This window comes from Corticium candelabrum, chromosome 2, assembly GCF_963422355.1.
Source record: "Corticium candelabrum chromosome 2, ooCorCand1.1, whole genome shotgun sequence".
Lineage (NCBI taxonomy): Eukaryota > Metazoa > Porifera > Homoscleromorpha > Homosclerophorida > Plakinidae > Corticium > Corticium candelabrum.
In genome coordinates, this window is record NC_085086.1 from 9,193,601 (window position 1) to 9,213,490 (window position 19,890).

At 37.7% G+C, this 19,890-nt stretch overlaps 1 protein-coding gene across 1 annotated transcript; it reads left to right on the forward strand.

Moving 5' to 3' along the window:
* Positions 1–9,645: 9,645 nt before the first annotated feature.
* On the forward strand, positions 9,646–19,034 carry LOC134176489 (sushi, von Willebrand factor type A, EGF and pentraxin domain-containing protein 1-like). The gene is made up of 25 exons (XM_062643158.1): positions 9,646–9,726; positions 9,921–9,989; positions 11,350–11,523; positions 11,578–11,811; positions 12,010–12,183; positions 12,236–12,448; positions 12,508–12,687; positions 12,742–12,975; positions 13,235–13,438; positions 13,496–13,669; positions 13,809–14,024; positions 14,081–14,395; positions 14,470–14,646; positions 14,716–14,907; positions 14,973–15,158; positions 15,212–15,385; positions 15,448–15,633; positions 15,690–15,863; positions 15,927–16,100; positions 16,157–16,348; positions 16,406–16,582; positions 16,643–16,867; positions 16,928–17,032; positions 17,100–17,399; positions 18,006–19,034. Exons 2-25 carry the CDS (start codon positions 9,923–9,925, stop codon positions 18,779–18,781), a joined length of 5,223 nt encoding a protein of 1,740 aa, XP_062499142.1. The 5' UTR covers positions 9,646–9,726; positions 9,921–9,922; the 3' UTR covers positions 18,782–19,034.
* Positions 19,035–19,890: the final 856 nt, after the last annotated feature.

Here is a 19,890-nt window from a genome sequence, read left to right on the forward strand (position 1 = left end):
AAAGCACACGTAATGGCTGTTCAAATTATAAACGTTGATGATTGTCTCGAAAACGACTCCATCAAGTATCCGATAACTTTTTTATTTGGATCAACATATTTATTAGTTTCTTTAGACAATAACATGATGCTGTTAAATGCAATTCGAAAATTTAGTTAATGTAACCTCCAGTCTGCAGTCACGATCATTTCCTTAGTTAATGGTTATTATTATTTTAACACTGCTGGCGTACAGTAATAGATGAATTTCAATATCGACCCTGTCGCCAAGCTTTAATAACATATCTACCAAACACTTCTTCAAAATTTCCTTTTATACTTTTCAGATATTCGCAACCCAAACTAAATTTGACCAGTTCGTATTGCACATGAAACAAATGTGCAGTAGCAATAGTCGGCCTAATCGTTTTTAAATGCAATCAAAGGGTTTGATACCATAGATTAAATTTACTAACAACATTGATTTATGCAATGTGATGTGTGGCTGAATCTACGATACCGCGGTCTGGATCGCGAGCAAGACGCACGGTACCAATGCAACACCGACTAACTTCTAAATCCAGCTAATGGTAGTAGAAGTATTCCTGTTACTTTTTGTAGGGCAACATAATGAAACAAGAAGAGGAACAAAAAGAAGCAAATTCTCATAGCAAGTTCATTACCAGAGCTCTGACTCTTAGAAAACCCGCTCATTGTGGAAACAATAAGATTATTTGGTAAACTGTACGTGTTTGCCCTCACTAGGAAGGATTCCTACACATAATCTGCGCTTACATGGAACTCACATACCAGCTAGAGCCTAACTCAACTAACTGTGACTTTTTGTTGTAATGTTTTATGGCAATTTGCGTATTCCAGTGGGGTATGTAAGTAAGGGAAGTTCTTAGGAGGTTAATTCCAATCAAAATTATTGACGTGCAGTGGTGGATTTAGAGGGATTCCGGGAGTTCCGTGGAAGCCCTTAATAATTTTGAATTCATCACACGAGATGACCGCTTACCAGCACTGCTTGTTACTTCCTGATCTGACTCGCAGCTCACGTTTTAGTTTTAAGTAACTTCACACAGAGATGGAGTACAGATTATGAACTTTCCATCATCGTCGAACAGTACGAGTGAGTCGTACGGTAGTCCTACTCTTTTTACATCAATTTATGGTAACTTGTTTTCAATCTCAGTTGTTCTCCAACAACATGTTTCATTTACTACCTTGCGATGTTAATGTTTCCAAGTAGTTATTTTCTATCTCATGAAAATATACTTCCACCTTTGATGGTTACAACATTCACAATTTCATGAAATCATATATTTCTATAGAAGCTTTCTTCGGAAAGAAAGGAAAAAGCGGTAACATTTGCATGTCTAGCGAAAGACATGTATAGGCTTGCGAGATCAATTCAAATTCTCCAGTAATGTAGATTTATTATCGTATACGTCCATTCTATGGTATAGTTGATTAAATAGCTAATTTGTATCTGGAGGCGTGGCTGATCCCAACCATTGTGACGTCACGAAACCCCCATTCGAAAATCCTGAATCCGCCCCTGGACGTGGTTGATCGTCTAACCATGTTTCCGCGAATAGTCCCCCATGGGAGACTATTTTTCATAGTTCTAAAATATGAGGCACAATTCGTGTGTGGGGCATTATTATTTCGCAAGCATAGAGACTTTCGCATTGTTCATTTGCATTCCATCACACAACACAAGCACACTACCCAATCTAATCTTACAGCTACTCCCTGGATTCTTTCGCTTCACTTTATTCCTGGTCTGTTGCATACGTCTAATTAATCTCCATCGTCACTCAGTCGTTTCATCTAGGTGTTCATTTCATCACAACAGTACACATTGATAGACGCGAATGGGTTTGACTAATCGAGCACGGAGCACTAGTATTTCGCATAGGCTCAGCATGAGACATTATTTGTGCATGGGCCACTATTCGCGGCCGGACATACGGTAGTCTAGTAAAGTGATTTCATGTACAAAATTTATTCAATACCAAGATAATACATTGCTAATTAATTAGTGAATCTACGAATATAGACAAGTACAGTTGAAGTTGTTTGGGTTAAAATAGGGATCTACCTAAAGGATTTCCCTACTAGTTGATATGAATTATGTCCTGCAATGTGCCGTAGTATATAGATCAATTCCTCAGATTACGTACTAGGTAGAGTATATTGTTAATAGACACAACGTCCTAATCAAAGTTGCAAGGTAGAGGATATTGTTATTAGACACAACGTTCTAGTCAAAGTGGAGACAATAACTTTATGTCTCTTGTATAGACGTATGAGTTGATAAAACTCAAGATTTGAAACAAATTAATATTAATTTAAAACAATGTAATACTAATTTTGAACTCATTTATATTAATTTTGGATAAATTTATATCAATTAATTAAAACCCCTGTCTACGTAGCTGCGTATGTAAATTCCCGGTGTAGCAGCGGATTTGTTCCAGGTGACTGATATTTGCGTTTTGGGGCCACACCTTACAGAAAAAACACCTAACGCGCGCATGAATCTTACTACTCTAGTCGGTACCCTTCCAGAGAGTTCTCTCCGTTGCTAACAATGGCAGCGATGAATAGGATTGACACTAAAACAGTGAACAATGCGATGTAGAAATGACGAGTTAGGTAGCGTCTTATCAGGGACCTGTCAACATACTCTGGTAAGCCAAGCTTGTGTACACAAGTCAAGGCGAAAGTGTGGAGTCAGGTAAATTGAGTTATAGATTGATTGCTGTTGATAGAGTTAATATCTATCTCTATGGGTTTGGGCCGGATTCACGCTTTCGTGTAAGTGTAGCGTGCGTTAAGCAGTTCGTGCGTCTGATTGATATACATATACTCACAAAGCAAAGTAAAACGAATAGACAGCAGTAAGCTTCTTTGTTTTTTGTCTGTCTACATGATTTATAACAAGCTTACAATTTATTCTTGCTAGTGAAAATGTCCAAGACAACTGGTGATCAAATTTTGGCATCATTTGCAATTGATCTAGCACTACCTTTGGTTTGGAACGGAATGACTGGTGTAACAGAAGAAAACGTGTGAGGATAAATTGAGTTGAGTTAACCAGCTAGTTTGTGTGTGTGTGTGTGTGTGTGTGTGTGTGTGTGTGTGTGTGTGTGTGTGTGTGTGTGTGTGTTTGCGTGTGTGTGTGTTTGTATGTGTGTGTCTTTGTTTGTTTATTTGTGTGTATGTTTGTGTGTCTTTGTCTGTTGTTTGTTTGTTTGTTTGTTTGTGTATGAGTGTATCTTTTTGTTTGTTTTTGTTTGTTTTGTTTGTTTGTGTGTTTATGTGTGTGTTTGTGTGCTTGTTTGTGTGCGTGTGTGTGTTTAGGTTTAGTATGTCTGTGTGTTTGTTTGTTTGTGTGTGTTTGTGTGTTTGTTTGTTTGTTTGTTTGTTTGTGTTAATGTGTTTTTGGTTATTTGTTTGTGTGTGTTTCTTTGTTTGTGTGTGTGTTTGTGTTTGTATTTGTGTATTAGTGTGTCTTTTCGTTTGTTGTTTGTTTGCGTGTGTGTGTGTGTGTGTGTGCATGTTTGTGTGCGTCTGTGTTTGTGTGTGTGTGTGTGTGTGTGTGTGTGTGTGTGTGTGTGTGTGTGTGTGTGTGTGTGTGTGTGTGTGTGTGTGTGGGTGTATCAAGACTGAACAAAATAAGAAATTCCTTCAATTTGAAATCTGCCAAGGAAGAACCAATTGAACGTCAAATTCAACATCAAATATTGCAGTGGCTTGGTCGTTTACAACGGATGAACATCTCTCGTCCACAAAAGTTGTTGCTGAGAAGCAAGTTGCATAATGTGAAACGCCCTCAGCATAGTCAAAAGAACAGATGGATTGACACCATTCAACGAGACCTTGTGTCATTGAATATTGACCCGTCACAAGCCAATGACCGCTCTTCTTGGCGAAAACTTCTGCGATGCTGAAGCCCATACTGGGTATGGTGGAATCCCAAGTTCCAGGTGTGTGTTTAGGTTTACTGTGTGTGTGTTTGTTTGCTTGTTTGTTTTTGTGTGTGTGTGTTTATATGTGTGTGTTTGTGTTTGTGTGTTTGTTTGTGTTTGTGTGTGTCTTTTTGTGTGTGTGTTTATGTGTATGTTTGTGTTTGTGTGTTTGTTTGTGCGTGTGTTTTTTGTGTGTGTGTGTGTGTGTGTGTGTGTGTTTTATTTGTTTGTTTGTGTAGGTGTTGTGTGTGGGTGTGTTTGTGTTTTTTGGTTTGTTTGTTGGTTTGTGCGTATGTGTGTTTTTGATTGGTTGTTTGTTTGTGTGTGTTTGTGTGTGTGTGTGTGTGTGTGTGTGTGTGTGTGTGTGTGTGTGTGTGTGTGTGTGTTGTGTGTGTGTGTGTGTGTGTGTGTGTGTGTGTGTGTGTGTGTGTGTGTGTGTGTGTGTGTGTGTGCACTAAAGGGGTAGCGCGTCCGTTTAGACGGAAGCAATACAGGAGGAGGAAGAGGAGGAGGTGTGTGTTGTATGTGTGTAAAAAGAGAGAAATTGGTGTTTGCCAATACTGTCACATTTGAAGGGTTTAAATGTAGTCTGCATTAATCAGTTGACTTCTGTGTATTTGTAACTTTCTAAATCAATAATTATTGTTTTTTCAGTTTTTCCAAATTAACCCAGCATGGTGTAATTCCCAATTTGAAATGACATACTCAAATGCTAATATGCTCTAATACAATGCTACCCTAGAACGCTAGTGTATTGCAACATTAGAACCTCATGTCTTTCAATTTGAGGAAATACAGTATTTTGAGTCAATTAGAAGCCAGGACTGTTATTATTATTTGGTCTATTATTTTAGCTTTAGCATTGACTTATGCTTATGCTTATGACTAAAGTTATAATTAACTTATGACTAAATGCTTATAATTATATGCATGCGCAAACTCATTGTGACGAAGGAAAACAACTAGTTAGAGAAATTTTGGTAAATAGAATTGTTATTCTGAATAATTTCAAATGATCTGTTTTTAGACAGTTGATGCACTGTTTTTTCAATGAAAGGTCTTGTTGACAAATGAGTTGCGGCATCTGGTACTGGTTACACTGTGAATTTAACCTGGCTGATTCTGAGCTAATCCAAGTCCTTGTGAAGCCATGTATTTTAATTAAGAAGAGGAAGGAGTCACGACTAGTGAAGCTTGTGGTAGTATTAAAGAAAATGAAAGTATTTGTAGTTAATAGTTGTACTTGTACTGGAGTGGTACTTTGAAAGGATTGACATTGCATTTTAGTGGTAAATATTTGTCACTATAAATATTCCGTATGAGTTCATATCTATATATAATCATGAACAATCTACCTGAAGTGCAAGTTTAGAACAATTTTTGCTGTCATGTTTGAACTAAAACTTCAAACACAAAAGCTTGTGGTAAATTTGCAATACTGCAGGAAAAGTATAAAACTGAAAAATATTTTATCACAACTGTAGAGTTCTCTAGTCATGTCTGCCATTGAAATGCTGATTGTGTTGAAGCTACCAATTCCAGCTGCAAACCTCGTTTCGTTGGTGACGGCAGAGAATATTGTTTTGAATGTTTAGTTTAACTATATTTTTAGTAATGTGTATAAAATTTACCAGCAAACTTTCAACATTGTTTTAGAATTTACCAACCAGGTTGCGTTACTTGTATCTGCAGCATGATTCGATTGCCAAGAATCGTGCGATCTTCCGTTTGGTTCTACTCAATGGTACTTGAATGGTCAACTTCTAGACCACTTTAATACTAAATCTAGATTTGCGATTTCAATAAGCAGACGAGGACTTTCCATTACAAAGCTAAAGTTGGAAGATGCTGGTAAGTATACATGCAAGGTTTCCAGCGACGGGATTACTTGTGAACGACATAGACATCTGGATGTCATCAATCCAAGCAACCAATTTTCGGCAATTTTTCAATGCTATAAGAAGCATTTAAATTTAATATTTTCTTCAATATTTAATTTCTTTAATAGATAAGTTAATAATTAAAAATAAAAGTGAATTGAACAGCTCTAAAATTATTTATTAAATTAATAATTGTTTGCAACAAAGGTTGATTTGTTGAGCTACTTTCAGACGTTTCTACAGATTGACATAATCAAATGTCGTATTAAATCGACTTTCTAAACGGTACGATCAGTAATTGTAAATAATCCTATCGTAATACCAATATTTAAACTAGCGAAGAAACTCTAATGATTTTTTGTAAACGCGGTACTATGTTAAGAGCTGCGATGCCATCTTTATGGTTCAACGAGTTTCAGCACGTGGTACTGCAATGTGGAGAACTATTGTGCAATTTGCAATTAGTTAGAATAGCACACAACACATGCAACGTACACATCATGCATGATCACATGCGAATACTGCGGGGTGTATTCCTCAATTATCTTTCTCATTCAATTGAGTAATAGTCGTTATGTTCCGTTGATATATTTTACTGTATAACATCTGCAGAGTATAGCAGACATGTAGCAATTCTTAAAATATTTCTAACTTGTATGGAGCATCCGATTGTGGAAAAGTTGTGCTAGAAAGCCATTTGTTGCTGGAGGCGACACGACTAGACCTGGTAAAATCCCATGGCAAGCAATGCTGTGTTCTCCTCGGTTGAGACAAAATTGTTGGGGAGTTCTCAATTCAGAAAGAGGTGTGCTAACAGCAGCACATTGCTTAGAGTATCAGAGCATAAATAGAAAGACTATAACAGTTTGCTCGGGCAAACATTGCGGCAATTGGTCCGAATCTGGTTTTTTATCCAATTCCGTTTGTTCCAATTCTTTGTCGATAATCATACATCCAAATTTTAATCAACTTCTTTCGATCATGATATCGCCGTTTCGAAAATTACTCGTCCGGTAAACTGCAAATTTCAAACGATTATGCCAGTGTGTCCACCAAACAAGGCAAGAGATTCGTCATACTTCCGAGCTCAACAAAACGGCAGCGTCACTGGATGGGGTCGCGTAAATTCGACAGTCAACAGATCTAAATGTTTACGTAAAGGCGACGTCAGGTTAAAATCTCGCTAAGTTTGTCAAATAAAGCATCAAGGTTACCAAATAACTGAGAACATGTTGTGCGCTACTGATTACAACGTTGCCTGTGAAGGAGACAGTGGCGAACCTCTGGTGGTAAAAAGCAGGAAGGTTGGAGGTCGCAATGTGTTAGCAGAAGTTGTGAGTTGGGGAATTGGTTGTGGTGATGAGATAAAGTTAGGAGTTTACACAGATGTGATCAGTCATCTTGACTCTATCAAATCTACTTGTGGCATCAACTGAATATTGCCGTATATAAAAATTATCTCCATACCAAGGAAAACAAAGAAAGTTTGATTTTTCTTACTGCTTGTTACATGTTTGCATTTAACTTTTTAAACGCAGAAAATTTTAATGAATCGTCAAAACAAGAATATAGCAAAGTATTCGCAAATCAGACGTACTGGCTGTTCAAATTATAAAAGTTGGTGATTGTTCTAGACAATAACAGGATGCGGTTAAGTGCAGTTTTGAAATTCAATTAATCTAACCTCTACTCTGCAGTCATGATTATTCCTTAGGTAATGTTTACTATCATTTTAACACTGCTTACCTACTGTAATGGATTAATCTCAATACGGGCGCTGTCGCCAAGCTTTAATAACGTATTTACCAAACCCTTCTTCAAAATTTCTTTTTTATATTTTTTCAGATATCCGCAACCCAAACTAGATTTAACTAGTTGGTATTGCACATGAAAAAAATGTGCAGTAGCAAGAGTCGGCCTAACCGTTTTAAATGTAATCAAAGGGCTTAATTACGATAGATTACATTTACTAACAACATAGATTTGTGCAATATGATGTGTGGCTGGATCTACGATACCGCGGTCTGGATCGCGAGCAAGACGCACGGTACCAGTGTAACACCGACTAACTTACCGTCCGTACGTTCTCCAACATAAATTTCACGGTTATTAAATAAGGATAGAGCTAGCAAAACACAATGTTCTAGATTGCGTACCTCTTAACGCTATTGTTTGCTCGTTTGCTTCCGTGCTTGAAGTTCACAGTTAATTAACACATCAGACTTACCTGATGAAGTGTGCATCCTCTTGTCGCTTCTCATTGCTTGTTTTCCACCGGTTAAAACGGCTCCTGAGCTGTGGAACACAGGGAAGGTCAACCACAATAAGCATTTACGCTGTCGCAGTCCTCGGATGGACAATAGAGCCACCTAGCACATCAATGCTATATGTAAAAACCACATGGCTACATCACCGTTTTTCAAAGTTTCAGTATTCTATTTTACACTATGTTAAAACAAAATACATTTACTTGTAATCCAGTAAAGTCAAGTTACTGATAAAGCAAAAAGTGAAACCATGCTAATATATTGTTATAAATTTGAAATACACAATTTTTTGTGAAACAACAATCAACTTGTAAACAGATTATTTACTATTACGTTTGAAAGCCACATAATTATATATTGTGTAACGAAATGAACAATACTCTGATGATGATTAAACATTAATAGCATCAATGATTTCAAAATTTAATTACAATAACAAAAACAAGTTGCTTGCTTAATTTACGTCAAAACTCTTCTATTCAATTAAATTATCAAATCTTGTTCTATAACCTATCTGCCGGTTTTGAAAAGCTGTGTTGCTGTTAAACAAACTCTAATTATAAATACACAATATTGGACGCCACATGTCATTCGTCGCTTATCGACTCGTTGTTATCATTACAATACAGTTACAGTATGCCTCTAAGTACAAGCGCAGTTAGGAAGACGTGACGGGGACTATGTATTTAAAAACGATCGCAAGAATCGAGTGGCCAACTGTTTTCCTAGTCCAAGTTAGTAGGTTTGATATTATATAGCTGACAATCTAATGACTCTTGAAAAACTGTATTATGTTCTTGGTTTTTTAGATTTCGACGACGTCAAACACTTACCAATAGCAAGTTTAATTAAGTACTCATTCTAAAAAAATTACAAAGACTATTTAATCGTAAATATTCAATGTAATACAAAGAAACTATTTTGATTAAGATGCTAGTTAACAATAATTATTTTAATTTAGATAGGCAGAAAGTAGGAATTTTAATATGATAATACTGGGTACACTTGATAACCCATTCAATAATCGAACATGACTAACCATTGAAATTGTATCAAATGAGTTCAAATTTGTATATACAAAACAAAAAACAGGTTTTTCCGTTTTATTCAAATAAATAATATTTGACACAGTCATCAACAAAACATCTCTTGCTACAGGCTATTCGCCTGCTTTAGATAAATGTGTGTCTTCTGGTAAGTGGAGATGGGGGCACTAATATCATATCTCAATCGTCGTTCCATCTGACTCGCTGTCGGTTCTTTCTATAGCTAATATTCTCTAAATTACAAACGTAGTAATTCTTAGAAGTGACAATATACTTTTATGCAGAGTCGTAGGCCTGATTGGGCTGCAGTCTTCAGTTTTAGTAGACCTTGCCAATTAGACATTTAACAAGACATTTAACTTTTGATTTTATTGACGCTATTATTAATTGAATATTTCAAAATTTGCAAAATTTTGAAAGCAAACTGTACTCTTGTTGCGACATTGAGACACCATGTGTATCACGTTAGATATCACAGCTTGCATACCCGGATTAGAGAGTGTTGGACTAGTAGTCGAACGGTTGACAATCAGGTGATTTAGAGGTGGATTATTAGAACAGAGTTCAACAAGGTAAGCAACGTAAAATATAGCTACACAACATCAATCAAATACCGCCAAGCCTGATCGCATTGTCTTGACATGTCGATTTTAGACACAAACACGTCAGTTTCCTAACCCAGATAGCGTGTCGTGTAGGCTCTACGTAGTCGTGCTATGCTAGAGATTCAAAGTCAAATCTTAATAACATATTTTATATCTTCTAGATATGGATTTGATTTTAGCGTGGGCGGTGCTGTTGCAATATTGCTTCATCACGTCAGCTGCAGAGACAGGTTGATAGAATATACACTAAATTTATGTTAAAACAATCATTTACAAATACTAGGTGCCTACTTCGCTTGCTACAATCCATCTGACAACGGAATGTCGTATATTGGTCCAAAATCAGAGTCAAGAAAAGGCACCAAGTGTTCACCACAGACAAACGGTGAAATCTCTTATTGCAGAAATCTCGACAACTCGTCATCAAGTCCTTGGTGCTTAACAGCTAGCAGCACAAAAGAAATCTGCGATGTAGATTCATCAACTACAACATAATGTCAAATTTATAGTAACAAAAATGTAGTTATTCAAGGAGGCTGTTCAATTAATGAAATGGCAAAATATTTCTCTCGGAAAAATTTAGAAAGAATCGTAACACCTGCTGTACGTACAGAAAAGACTTTTGATACTTTCATCATTTGCTTCTTCTCACCTTGAAATCTTGCCGGACATAAATATATCTGACTCTTATAAAACTAATAAGTTTTAGAAGCACTCAGTCTTCAGGTACAACTTATATCTCACGTAGACGTAACAGAACCGGGGCAGGATGGGCGACCGCTCCTCCAATATCTTTATCTCCACCACAATGACAGAGTAAAAGTTTTCACATAATGACATTTTTCAAACTTTTAAATTCAACTTCTTGTAGAAGCCTATTATCCTAACTTGCGTATGATGCATTTCGTTTATCGTTCAAAGTCCAAATAAAAAGACAAGAAAAACGTTCTACTAGCAAGTTTTGCTTAGAAGATATCGTTACGTTATCCCATCGCTTTGGGTACTACCTAGATGAAAGATATCACAGAGGCGTAGGCATATAACCAATGCAGAGTGGGAGGGACAGCCTAGTTGTTCCTCGTTTTCTTACACCTGTAGCTGATATGACCTATATTATATGTAGTAACCATTTGCAGCTGATTGGGCGTCATTGGCCACATGGTCCTCAGGGTTTCTTTGTCTCACCTCACATGCCTGCAACAGTTTATCATTACGGATCAAAAGCAGTAGACAAGCAAAGAGCTGCTCCTCGAGCGAATATTGCGTAGGAGATATCATTACTTTCTCGCCTCTTCCCGGTACTACCTACAAGGTAGATCTCACCTCGCATGCCTGCAACAGAAATCGATCTATGAAAGCAGGAGCAACTGGAATGTCAGCCAACCACCGCAGGCTTTAGGTATAATGGATGCGTTCAAGTTGTTTCTTGTATTGAATAAAGGATTGCAGAAGGAGTTGGGTATTATCATCAATACCGTTATCATAATTCAAGATTTCTTGCTTAGTGATATTTGTAATACAATAATTATAGATTTAGTAACCGTCACAAATGACATTGTAAGCTATGTTTCTTGCTCTATTGTCTCTTAGCAATCTACTGCAAAAAGCCCCTTGATCCCTTGGATGGGCAATGTTCTGGAAACTCTTATCGGTACCAGGAAGTGGCTCAGTGTACATGCAATGCCGGATACTTCATGATAGGCAGCACAGAGATAACATGCAACAATAGAGCTCTGTGGTCTCCATCTCCACCACAATGCCGAAGTAAGATTTTCTGATATAAAATCATAAATCTCGAATTCAATGTTCTTTCTTTAGGAGTCTATTGTCCTAACTTGCGGTATGATACAACTCGTTTATGGTTGAGCATCAAAAGAAGTAGACATGCAAAGAGATGCTCCTCGAGCAAATATTGCGTAGGAGATATCATTACTTTCTCGGCTCTTCCCGGGTACTACCTACAAGGTAGATCTTACCTTGCATGTCTGCAGCAGAAATCGACCTATGAAAGCAGGGGCAACTGGAATGTCAGCCAACCACCGCAGGCTTTAGGTATAATGTATGCGTTCAAGTTGTTTCTTGTATTGAATAACAGACTTCAGAAAGGATTTTGGTATTATCATCAATACCGTCATCATAATTCAAGACTTTCTTGCTTACAGTGATATTTGCGAAACACTAATTATAGATTTCAGTAACGGTAATACAAATGACATTGTAATATATGGTTCTTGCTCTATTGTCTCTTAGCGGTCAACTGCAGAAAACCCATTGATCCAATCAATGGACGATGTTCAGGAAACTCCTATCGCCCTCAGGGAGTTGCTCGGTGTAGATGTGATGTTGGATACTACATAAAAGGCCGAAGAGATATAACATGCAACGCTAGAGCAAACTGGTCTCCACCTCCACCAACTTGCAAAAGTAAGTTTCTCTAATCTAATGATTATTTTGAAACTCGATTTTTGTATTCTAGGGGTCTATTGCCCGGAACTGACGTATAATACAACTCGTTTATGGACAAAAGTGAAAAGCTGTTCTGCGGGAAGATTTTGCGTGGGCGATATGGTTACGTTCGTGCCTCGTCCTGGTTACTACCTGAAAGGTAGCTTTCACCTCAAATGCTTGCCACCGACATCAATCTACGAAAAGACAGGCAACTGGAATTCCAGCCAACCACAAACATTTGGTATACACACTTTACTGGTTGGTAATAAAAAATTGTTTTATGTTATTTGTGTTGATCAGAAAAGACGTGCCCTCCTGTACCCTCAAAGATCAACAAAGGATCTGTCAATGGCACTGACAATACAATTCATTCCACAGTAGAATTTACATGCTCAGATGGCTACGAGTTAATAGATGGCGATTCTAGAATAGTTTGTATGTCGTCGGGACAGTGGAGTGGAAAAAAACCAAGATGTCAACGTGAGTTTTCTAGACTAACATTAGTCGAATTCCTTCTCAGCTGTTTCTTACTAGACGTTTGCACTAATCGCGGCCCGCAAAACGGGTCTGCTCAACTTTGCGTCGTTCGAAACAGAAGGGCAGAATTAGTCTGTCTAGAAGCAGTCCAATGCCCGTCAGATTTCACTCCGGTGTGCTCTAGTGATGCAGAAACTCACAACAACGTATGTCGTATGAAAATTGCCGGCTGCAAAAAGTACGGCGCTAGAGACACAACGACTGCTGTAGCTAAAGGACAATGTCGTTATGGTATGAAACAACTGGCAATTGTTTACCCTTTCATATTTTAATATTAATTAGGTGGAGTTTGTACTGAATCTCAACCGAGATCTCACAAATGAGCACCATCTTTACAATCTTGCATTTGCTGTAGAAAAAAAGGCATTTTCGTTTTAATTATCAGAATACATTAGTCAAATAATAAACCTACAAATTTACAATTGATACCGTGCAAATGTAAAGAGAGGCTTAAACTATTAAAACGTTTGTTTTAATTATCAATTTTTAGCAAATCGTTGTATTGCTCCAAAAATGCAGACAAACCTAACTATATCGGACGGACCATATGAGTACCCCCATTCTATCACTATTGGTTGCATTGACGGTCACGAAGTTCGTGGGGGCAGTGACGTATACGAATGGAAATGCTCAGAAAATGGAACATGGTTTGACACAAAGACAAAATTGCTTGGAAAAGTTCCGTCATGCGCACGTAAAATAGAACGATTTATTATATTATTGTTAACAACTATTCATTTTTGTATTTTAGCGAAAAACTGCAAAGAGCCAGCAGCGACTAAAGATTGCACATCAAGCGGAACATATTACCAGTACTCTGGAGTCATTAACTATACACGACCCTATGGCTATTGCATTGATGGTTCTAATAAAATCACTTGTAACAGCGACGGCGAATGGTCAGGTCCACCACCTACATGTAGAAGTAAGAAAATTTTGGTATTAAATCCTTCATATTGCATCTGTATTGCAGCCAGTGTTATATGAAAATGGATCTAGCATTACATCAATACAATTAGTTTCAGTTTTGTTCAGATGCAGCATTATATTTTGTGTCCATTTAGGAATTCGTTGCCCCCTTCTTGAATCTCCAGAACATGGCGATATAAAGTTTAAATCAGTAGAAAGGTTTGTGAACGACATAGCAGTTTATCGCTGCATTACCGGTTATGACATATACATGGACAAAAGTGTATCAAGGATTGTTCGCACGTGCTTACAACCAGAGGACCCTCGGCAATGTGTTGGAATATGGAGCGAAAAACCGCCATGTTGTATACGTACGTCCTGTTTGTGTTAATATTGTGACACTAATAACAGAATTGCATTACCATAGCGAGGTCATGTCCGGATCCTAATAATTCTAACTTCAGAAATGGACTCATACAAGGGAATGCGTATTTTTACCCAGAGACAATCTCACTTAACTGCATAAATGGTCACGAACTCGTTGGCGGTGGACCCTATTTTCAGTGCAATCAAAGTGGCCAGTGGCATGAAATATCAAAACACAGTAAAGAGGCATCAAACAAGACAAAAGAGAGAATCAATTTAGAACTTGAAAAAGTCAAGAATTGCATATCGCCAATATCAGAAACAATCAGAACAAAGCACTTTTTACCCAAAGTAAGAAAATTCCCTTCCTGCCAAAGTAAGAATAGCAAATATTTAATATCTATTATTAAATCAGACACCTGGTAATGTTCATGATTTATATATACATAGCTGTGTCGTGTGGACGACCTCCTTCGCTACTGAATGGAAGATATGAAGGACACGTCTTTAGCTACGGAGCCATGGTACGCTACCACTGCAACGTCGGACACTGTCTCGTTGGAAACAATACCTCCATTTGTTTGAAAGAAGGTTATTGGAGTTCAAACACTCACAGAAAATGTCAAAGTATATATATAACTACCAAAACAAAAATGAAATTGTCGAAAGATTTTAACTTGTATTGACTGGTTATAGTTCTGAAATGTCCTAATTTACAATCGATATCAAATGGTTCAGTTTCGGTGTCGTCAAACTATTTGGGCGGAACGGCTACTTACCAATGCAAAACTGGCTTTGATATCATTGGTTCTCGTACAACATCATGCCAGAAACATTCATCGCCGCATTGCAGTTTGACATGGACAGATCATCCACCAACATGTAGAGGTTATTGAATAAGGAATTTGTAGCACTTTTTTAACGTTCGAGTTGCTACTGACAATTACTTTTAGCTAAAGATTGCGGCGATCCGGGTGTCATTAGTCGCGGAAGAATAGCCGTGATCCAAGGAGACGGAAGGCGATATCCCAGTTACATCCAGTTTATATGCAATCTAGGATATCAAATTGTTGAAGGCACAGAGTTTATGACGTGTTCAAGTTCACAAGTGTGGAAGGGAAAACGGCCAAAGTGTCAACGTAACCGGTTACTAACTTACACTAGAAATAACTTCAATTGCTATTTATTTCAGCTGTTTATTGTGGTGCGTTGGAAAAACCCAAGAATGGTGAAATTGTAGGCAACAACTTCTATTTTGGAGAATCCGTGAGATTTTCTTGCAATAGAGGATACATGATGATAGGAAAAGAGACTTTAACGTGCGAGACGTCTGGTACATGGACAAATATTTCACCCAAATGTATTGGTACAGAGCGCTGCTTAAAAGTGCCATGAATGGCAGTTTTGTAAGTTCAATTATGTCTTTAGAAACAAGATGTTTTCCAATTCAAAGACAGAAACATGGGCGTGTTGTTGGAACAGGCAACCAAATTGGCTCTATTCTTGTATTTCAATGTACGCTAGGATATGCCTTGAAGGGATCTTCAAAACTTCACTGCGTCCAAATCAAAAATTTACCAGCAAAATGGAGCATGCCAATACCGGAATGCCAAGGCAAATATTAAATTCCTTGCAGTTTTCTTTCAGATAAAGAATACGATGTTTTACAGCAATACGGTGCGAGCCTTTACAGCCTCCTAAAAACGGGTTTATCAGTGGCAGGAGTTACACGTTTCCGAATTTTGTTGTGTATGCATGTAAAGAAGGTTATAAACTTAGTGGAGAATCAAAGCGCAACTGCAATGGATCTGGACAATGGAAAGGATTAGCGCCAAATTGCCAACGTATGGAAGCAGTTGTCACAAAAATATCCTTACCGCAATTCTGATTCAGTCCTTTTTGTCTAGGTATTACATGCCCATCAATTCAAAACCCGCTAAATGGAGAATTGGTTGGCGATGATTTTTCTGTAAACTCTACAGTTGAATTCGTTTGTAATGCCGGATATGCTGTGCGAGGTTCGTCTACGTCTACCTGCCTTTCGCAAGGAATGTGGTCACATGACCCTCCAACATGCCAAAGTTTGTTGTATGTTTTCGTTTTAGTTGGGTATTAGAAAAAAATGTTATCTTAATAGGTATAAAATGCGCAGCACCGCCTAGACCAAAGTTTGGTAAAGTACTTGTTTCGCAAACTCATGTCCGAAGCGTTGCTCGGTACTCTTGCTCGGTTGGGTACAGGCTCGTTGGCGTCACTCACAGGCAATGTATACAAACCTCTAAGTTCACTGTCGAAGCTACGTGGAGCGCTAAGTCTCCCAAATGCATTTGTAAGAATAGCATTATAATACCCATGATTCCATATTTGCTCAACGTATATTACTTAGCTGTGAGATGTTCTACACTTCATGCTCCACGAAACGGAAAAATTGTTGGCGACAATTTTTATTATCCACATTTCGTGCTGTACTTGTGTGACTATGGATACCAGATAGTTTCTGGTAACAGCACTAGAAAATGTAACGAAATAGGAAAATGGACAGGCATTGCGCCCTTATGCAAAGGTGAGCAAACACGCACAGTTTAATTTGATATCAACCAATAAAAATTCATTTTTTCATCAGGTGTTTGTGAAGTTGCAAGACTTAATTGTTCTAACGCTAAGATTTGTGCAGTGGACAGTGACGGCAGTGCAACGTGTATATGCAAATCTCGGTCTACTTGTCCATTAGATGTCAGACCGGTCTGCGGTTCTGATGGGCGAACTTATGTAAACAAGTGTTTACTGGAAGTGGAGGCATGCTTGTTTGGATCAGACTCATTAAGAACGACTAGTCAAGGAGTGTGTGGTAAATTGAAATACTGCAGGATAAATATAATACTGACAATATATTTCATTACAAATGTAGAATTCTCTTGTCATATCTGCCATTCAAATGCTGATTGTGTTGAAAATACCAATTGCAGCTGCAAACCTCGTTTCGTTGGTGACGGAAGAGAATGTTGCTTCGAAGGTTTAGTTTCACTCAATTTTTACTAATTCGTATAAAATTTGCAAACAAACTTTCAACATTGTTTTAGAATTAACCAACCAGGTGGCGTTACTTGGATCTGCAGCATGGTTCGATTGCCAAGAATCGTGCCATCTTCCGTTTGGTTCTACTCATTGGTACTTGAATGGTCAAATTCTAGACCACTCAGATACTAAATCTAGATTTGCGATTTCAATAAACGGACGAGGACTTTCCATTACGAAACTAAAGTTAGAAGATGCCGGTGAGTATACATGCAGGGTGTCCAGCGACAGGCTCACTTACGAACGACATGGACATCTGGATGTCATCGATCCAATCAACCAATTTTCGGCAATTTCTCAATGTTGTAAGATGCTTTTAAAATCAGTAATTACTTTAATAGTTATAAGGTAATATTTAAAATCAAACTGAATTAAACAGCTCTAAAATTATTTTCTAAAACTTGTTGATACTAAAATATATTAGTTAGAAACGTCTGAAAGTAAGTCAACAAATCAACATTTGTAGTAAACAATACAATACAGATTGACATAATCAAATGTCGTACTAAATTCAATTTCTAAACGGTAAGATCAATATTCGTAAATATAATAATATTGTAATAGAATTATGTAATATACCGCAGAAAATTTAAACTTTAATAGACGTGGTACTATGTTAAGAGCTGTGACTGCAGCTTTACGCTTGCACGATTTTCAGCACGTTGTACTGAGGCAGTGCCATTTGAAGAACCATTGTGCATTTTGTAATTATAGTTAGAATAGCACACAACACATTCATCTTGCACATCATGCATGATCACATCTGAATACTGCGGGGTGTGTTCCTCAATTATCATTCACATTCAATTGAGTAATAGTCGTTTTGTTCAGTTCATATATTTTATGGTATATCATCAACAGAGTGTAACCGACATGTAGCAAATCTTATAATATTTCTAACTTGTATACAGCATCAGATTGTGGTAAAAGTTGTGCTAGAAAGCCATTTGTTGCTGGAGGCGACACGACTAGTCCTGGTGAATTCCCATGGCAAGCAATGCTGTGTTCTCCTCGGCTGGGACGACATTGTGGAGGAGTTCTCATTTCAGAGAGATGTGTGCTAACAGCAGCACATTGCTTAAAGTATCAGAGCATAAACAGAAAGACTATCACAGTTTGCTTGGGCAAACATTGTGGCAATTGCTCCGAATCTGATTCTTTATCCAATTCCGTTTGCTCCAATTCTTCGTCGATAATCATACATCCAGATTTTAATCAAACTTCTTTCGATCATGATATCGCCGTTCTGAAACTTGCTCGTCCGGTAAACTGCAATTGTCGAACGATCATGCCTGTGTGTCTACCAGACAAGGCAAGAGATTCTTCATACATCCGTGCTCAACAAAACGGCATTGTCACTGGATGGGGTCGCGTCAATTCGACAGTCAGCAGATCTAGATGTTTACGTAAAGGAGACGTCAGGTTAAAATCTCGTCGTCTTTGTCAACTAAAGCATCAAAGTTACCAAATAACTGAGAACATGCTGTGTGCTACTGATTACAACGGTGCCTGTGAAGGAGACAGTGGCGGACCTCTGGTGGTAAAGAACAGAAAGTTTAGAGGTCGCTATGTGTTGGCAGGAGTTGTGAGTTGGGGAATCGGTTGTGGCGAAAAGACAAAGTTTGGAGTCTACACAGATGTGATCAGTCATCTCGACTGGATCAAGTCTAGTTGTGGCATCAACTGAATATTGGAGTTTATAGAGATTATCTCGACTCTGAGGAAGACAAAGAATTTTGACCTTTCTTTCTGCTTGTTGCATGTTTGCATTCGACTGCTTAGACGTAGAAAATGTTACTGAATCGTCAAAACAAGAATACGGCAAAGTATTCGCAAAGCAGACGTAATGGCTGTTTAAATTATAAAAGTTGATGATTGTCCTGAAAACTTCTCCATCAAGTATCTGATAACTTTTATATTTGGACCAACATATTGATTAGTTTCTTTAGACAATAACAGGATGCGGTTAAATGCAGTTTAGTAATTTAATTAATCTAACCTCTAGTCGGCAGTCATGATCATTTCCTTAGCTAATGTTTACTATTATTTTTACACTACCAACGTACAGTAATGGATTAACCTGAATACAGGCGCTGTCGCCAAGCTTTACTAATATATTTACAAAACCCTTCTTCAAAATTTAATTTTATATTTTCCAGATAACCGCAACCCAAACTAGATTTGACTAGTTGGTATTGCACATGAAGCAAATGTGCAGTAGCAGTAGTCGGCCTAAACGTTTTTAAATGCAATGAAAGGGCTTAAAACAATAGATTAAAATTACTAACAAAATTGATTTGTGCAATGTGATGTGTGGCTGGATCTACGATAACGCGGTCTGGATCGCGAGCAAGACGCACGCAACCATGCAGTGTAACACCGACCAACGTACCGTCCATACGTACTTCAACATAAATTTCACGGTTATTAGAAAAGATTAGAGCTAGCAAAACACAATTTTCTAAATTGCGTACCTCTTAACACTATTTTTGCTCGGTTGCTTCCTTGCGTGAAGTTCACAGTAAACTAACACATGACACTTACCTAATTAAGTGTGCATCCTCTTGTCGCTTCTCATTGCTTGTTTTCCACCGGATAAAACGACTCCTCAGCAGTTGAACACCGGGAAGGTCAACTACAACGACGATTTTCGATACCGCAGTCCTCGGATATACAATATAGCCACCTACAACATCAATGCTAGAGGAAAAACAATATTGTTACATCACCGTTTATCTAAGTTTTATTATTTTATCATAACTATGTTAATTAAAACATGTACATTTAATTGTAATC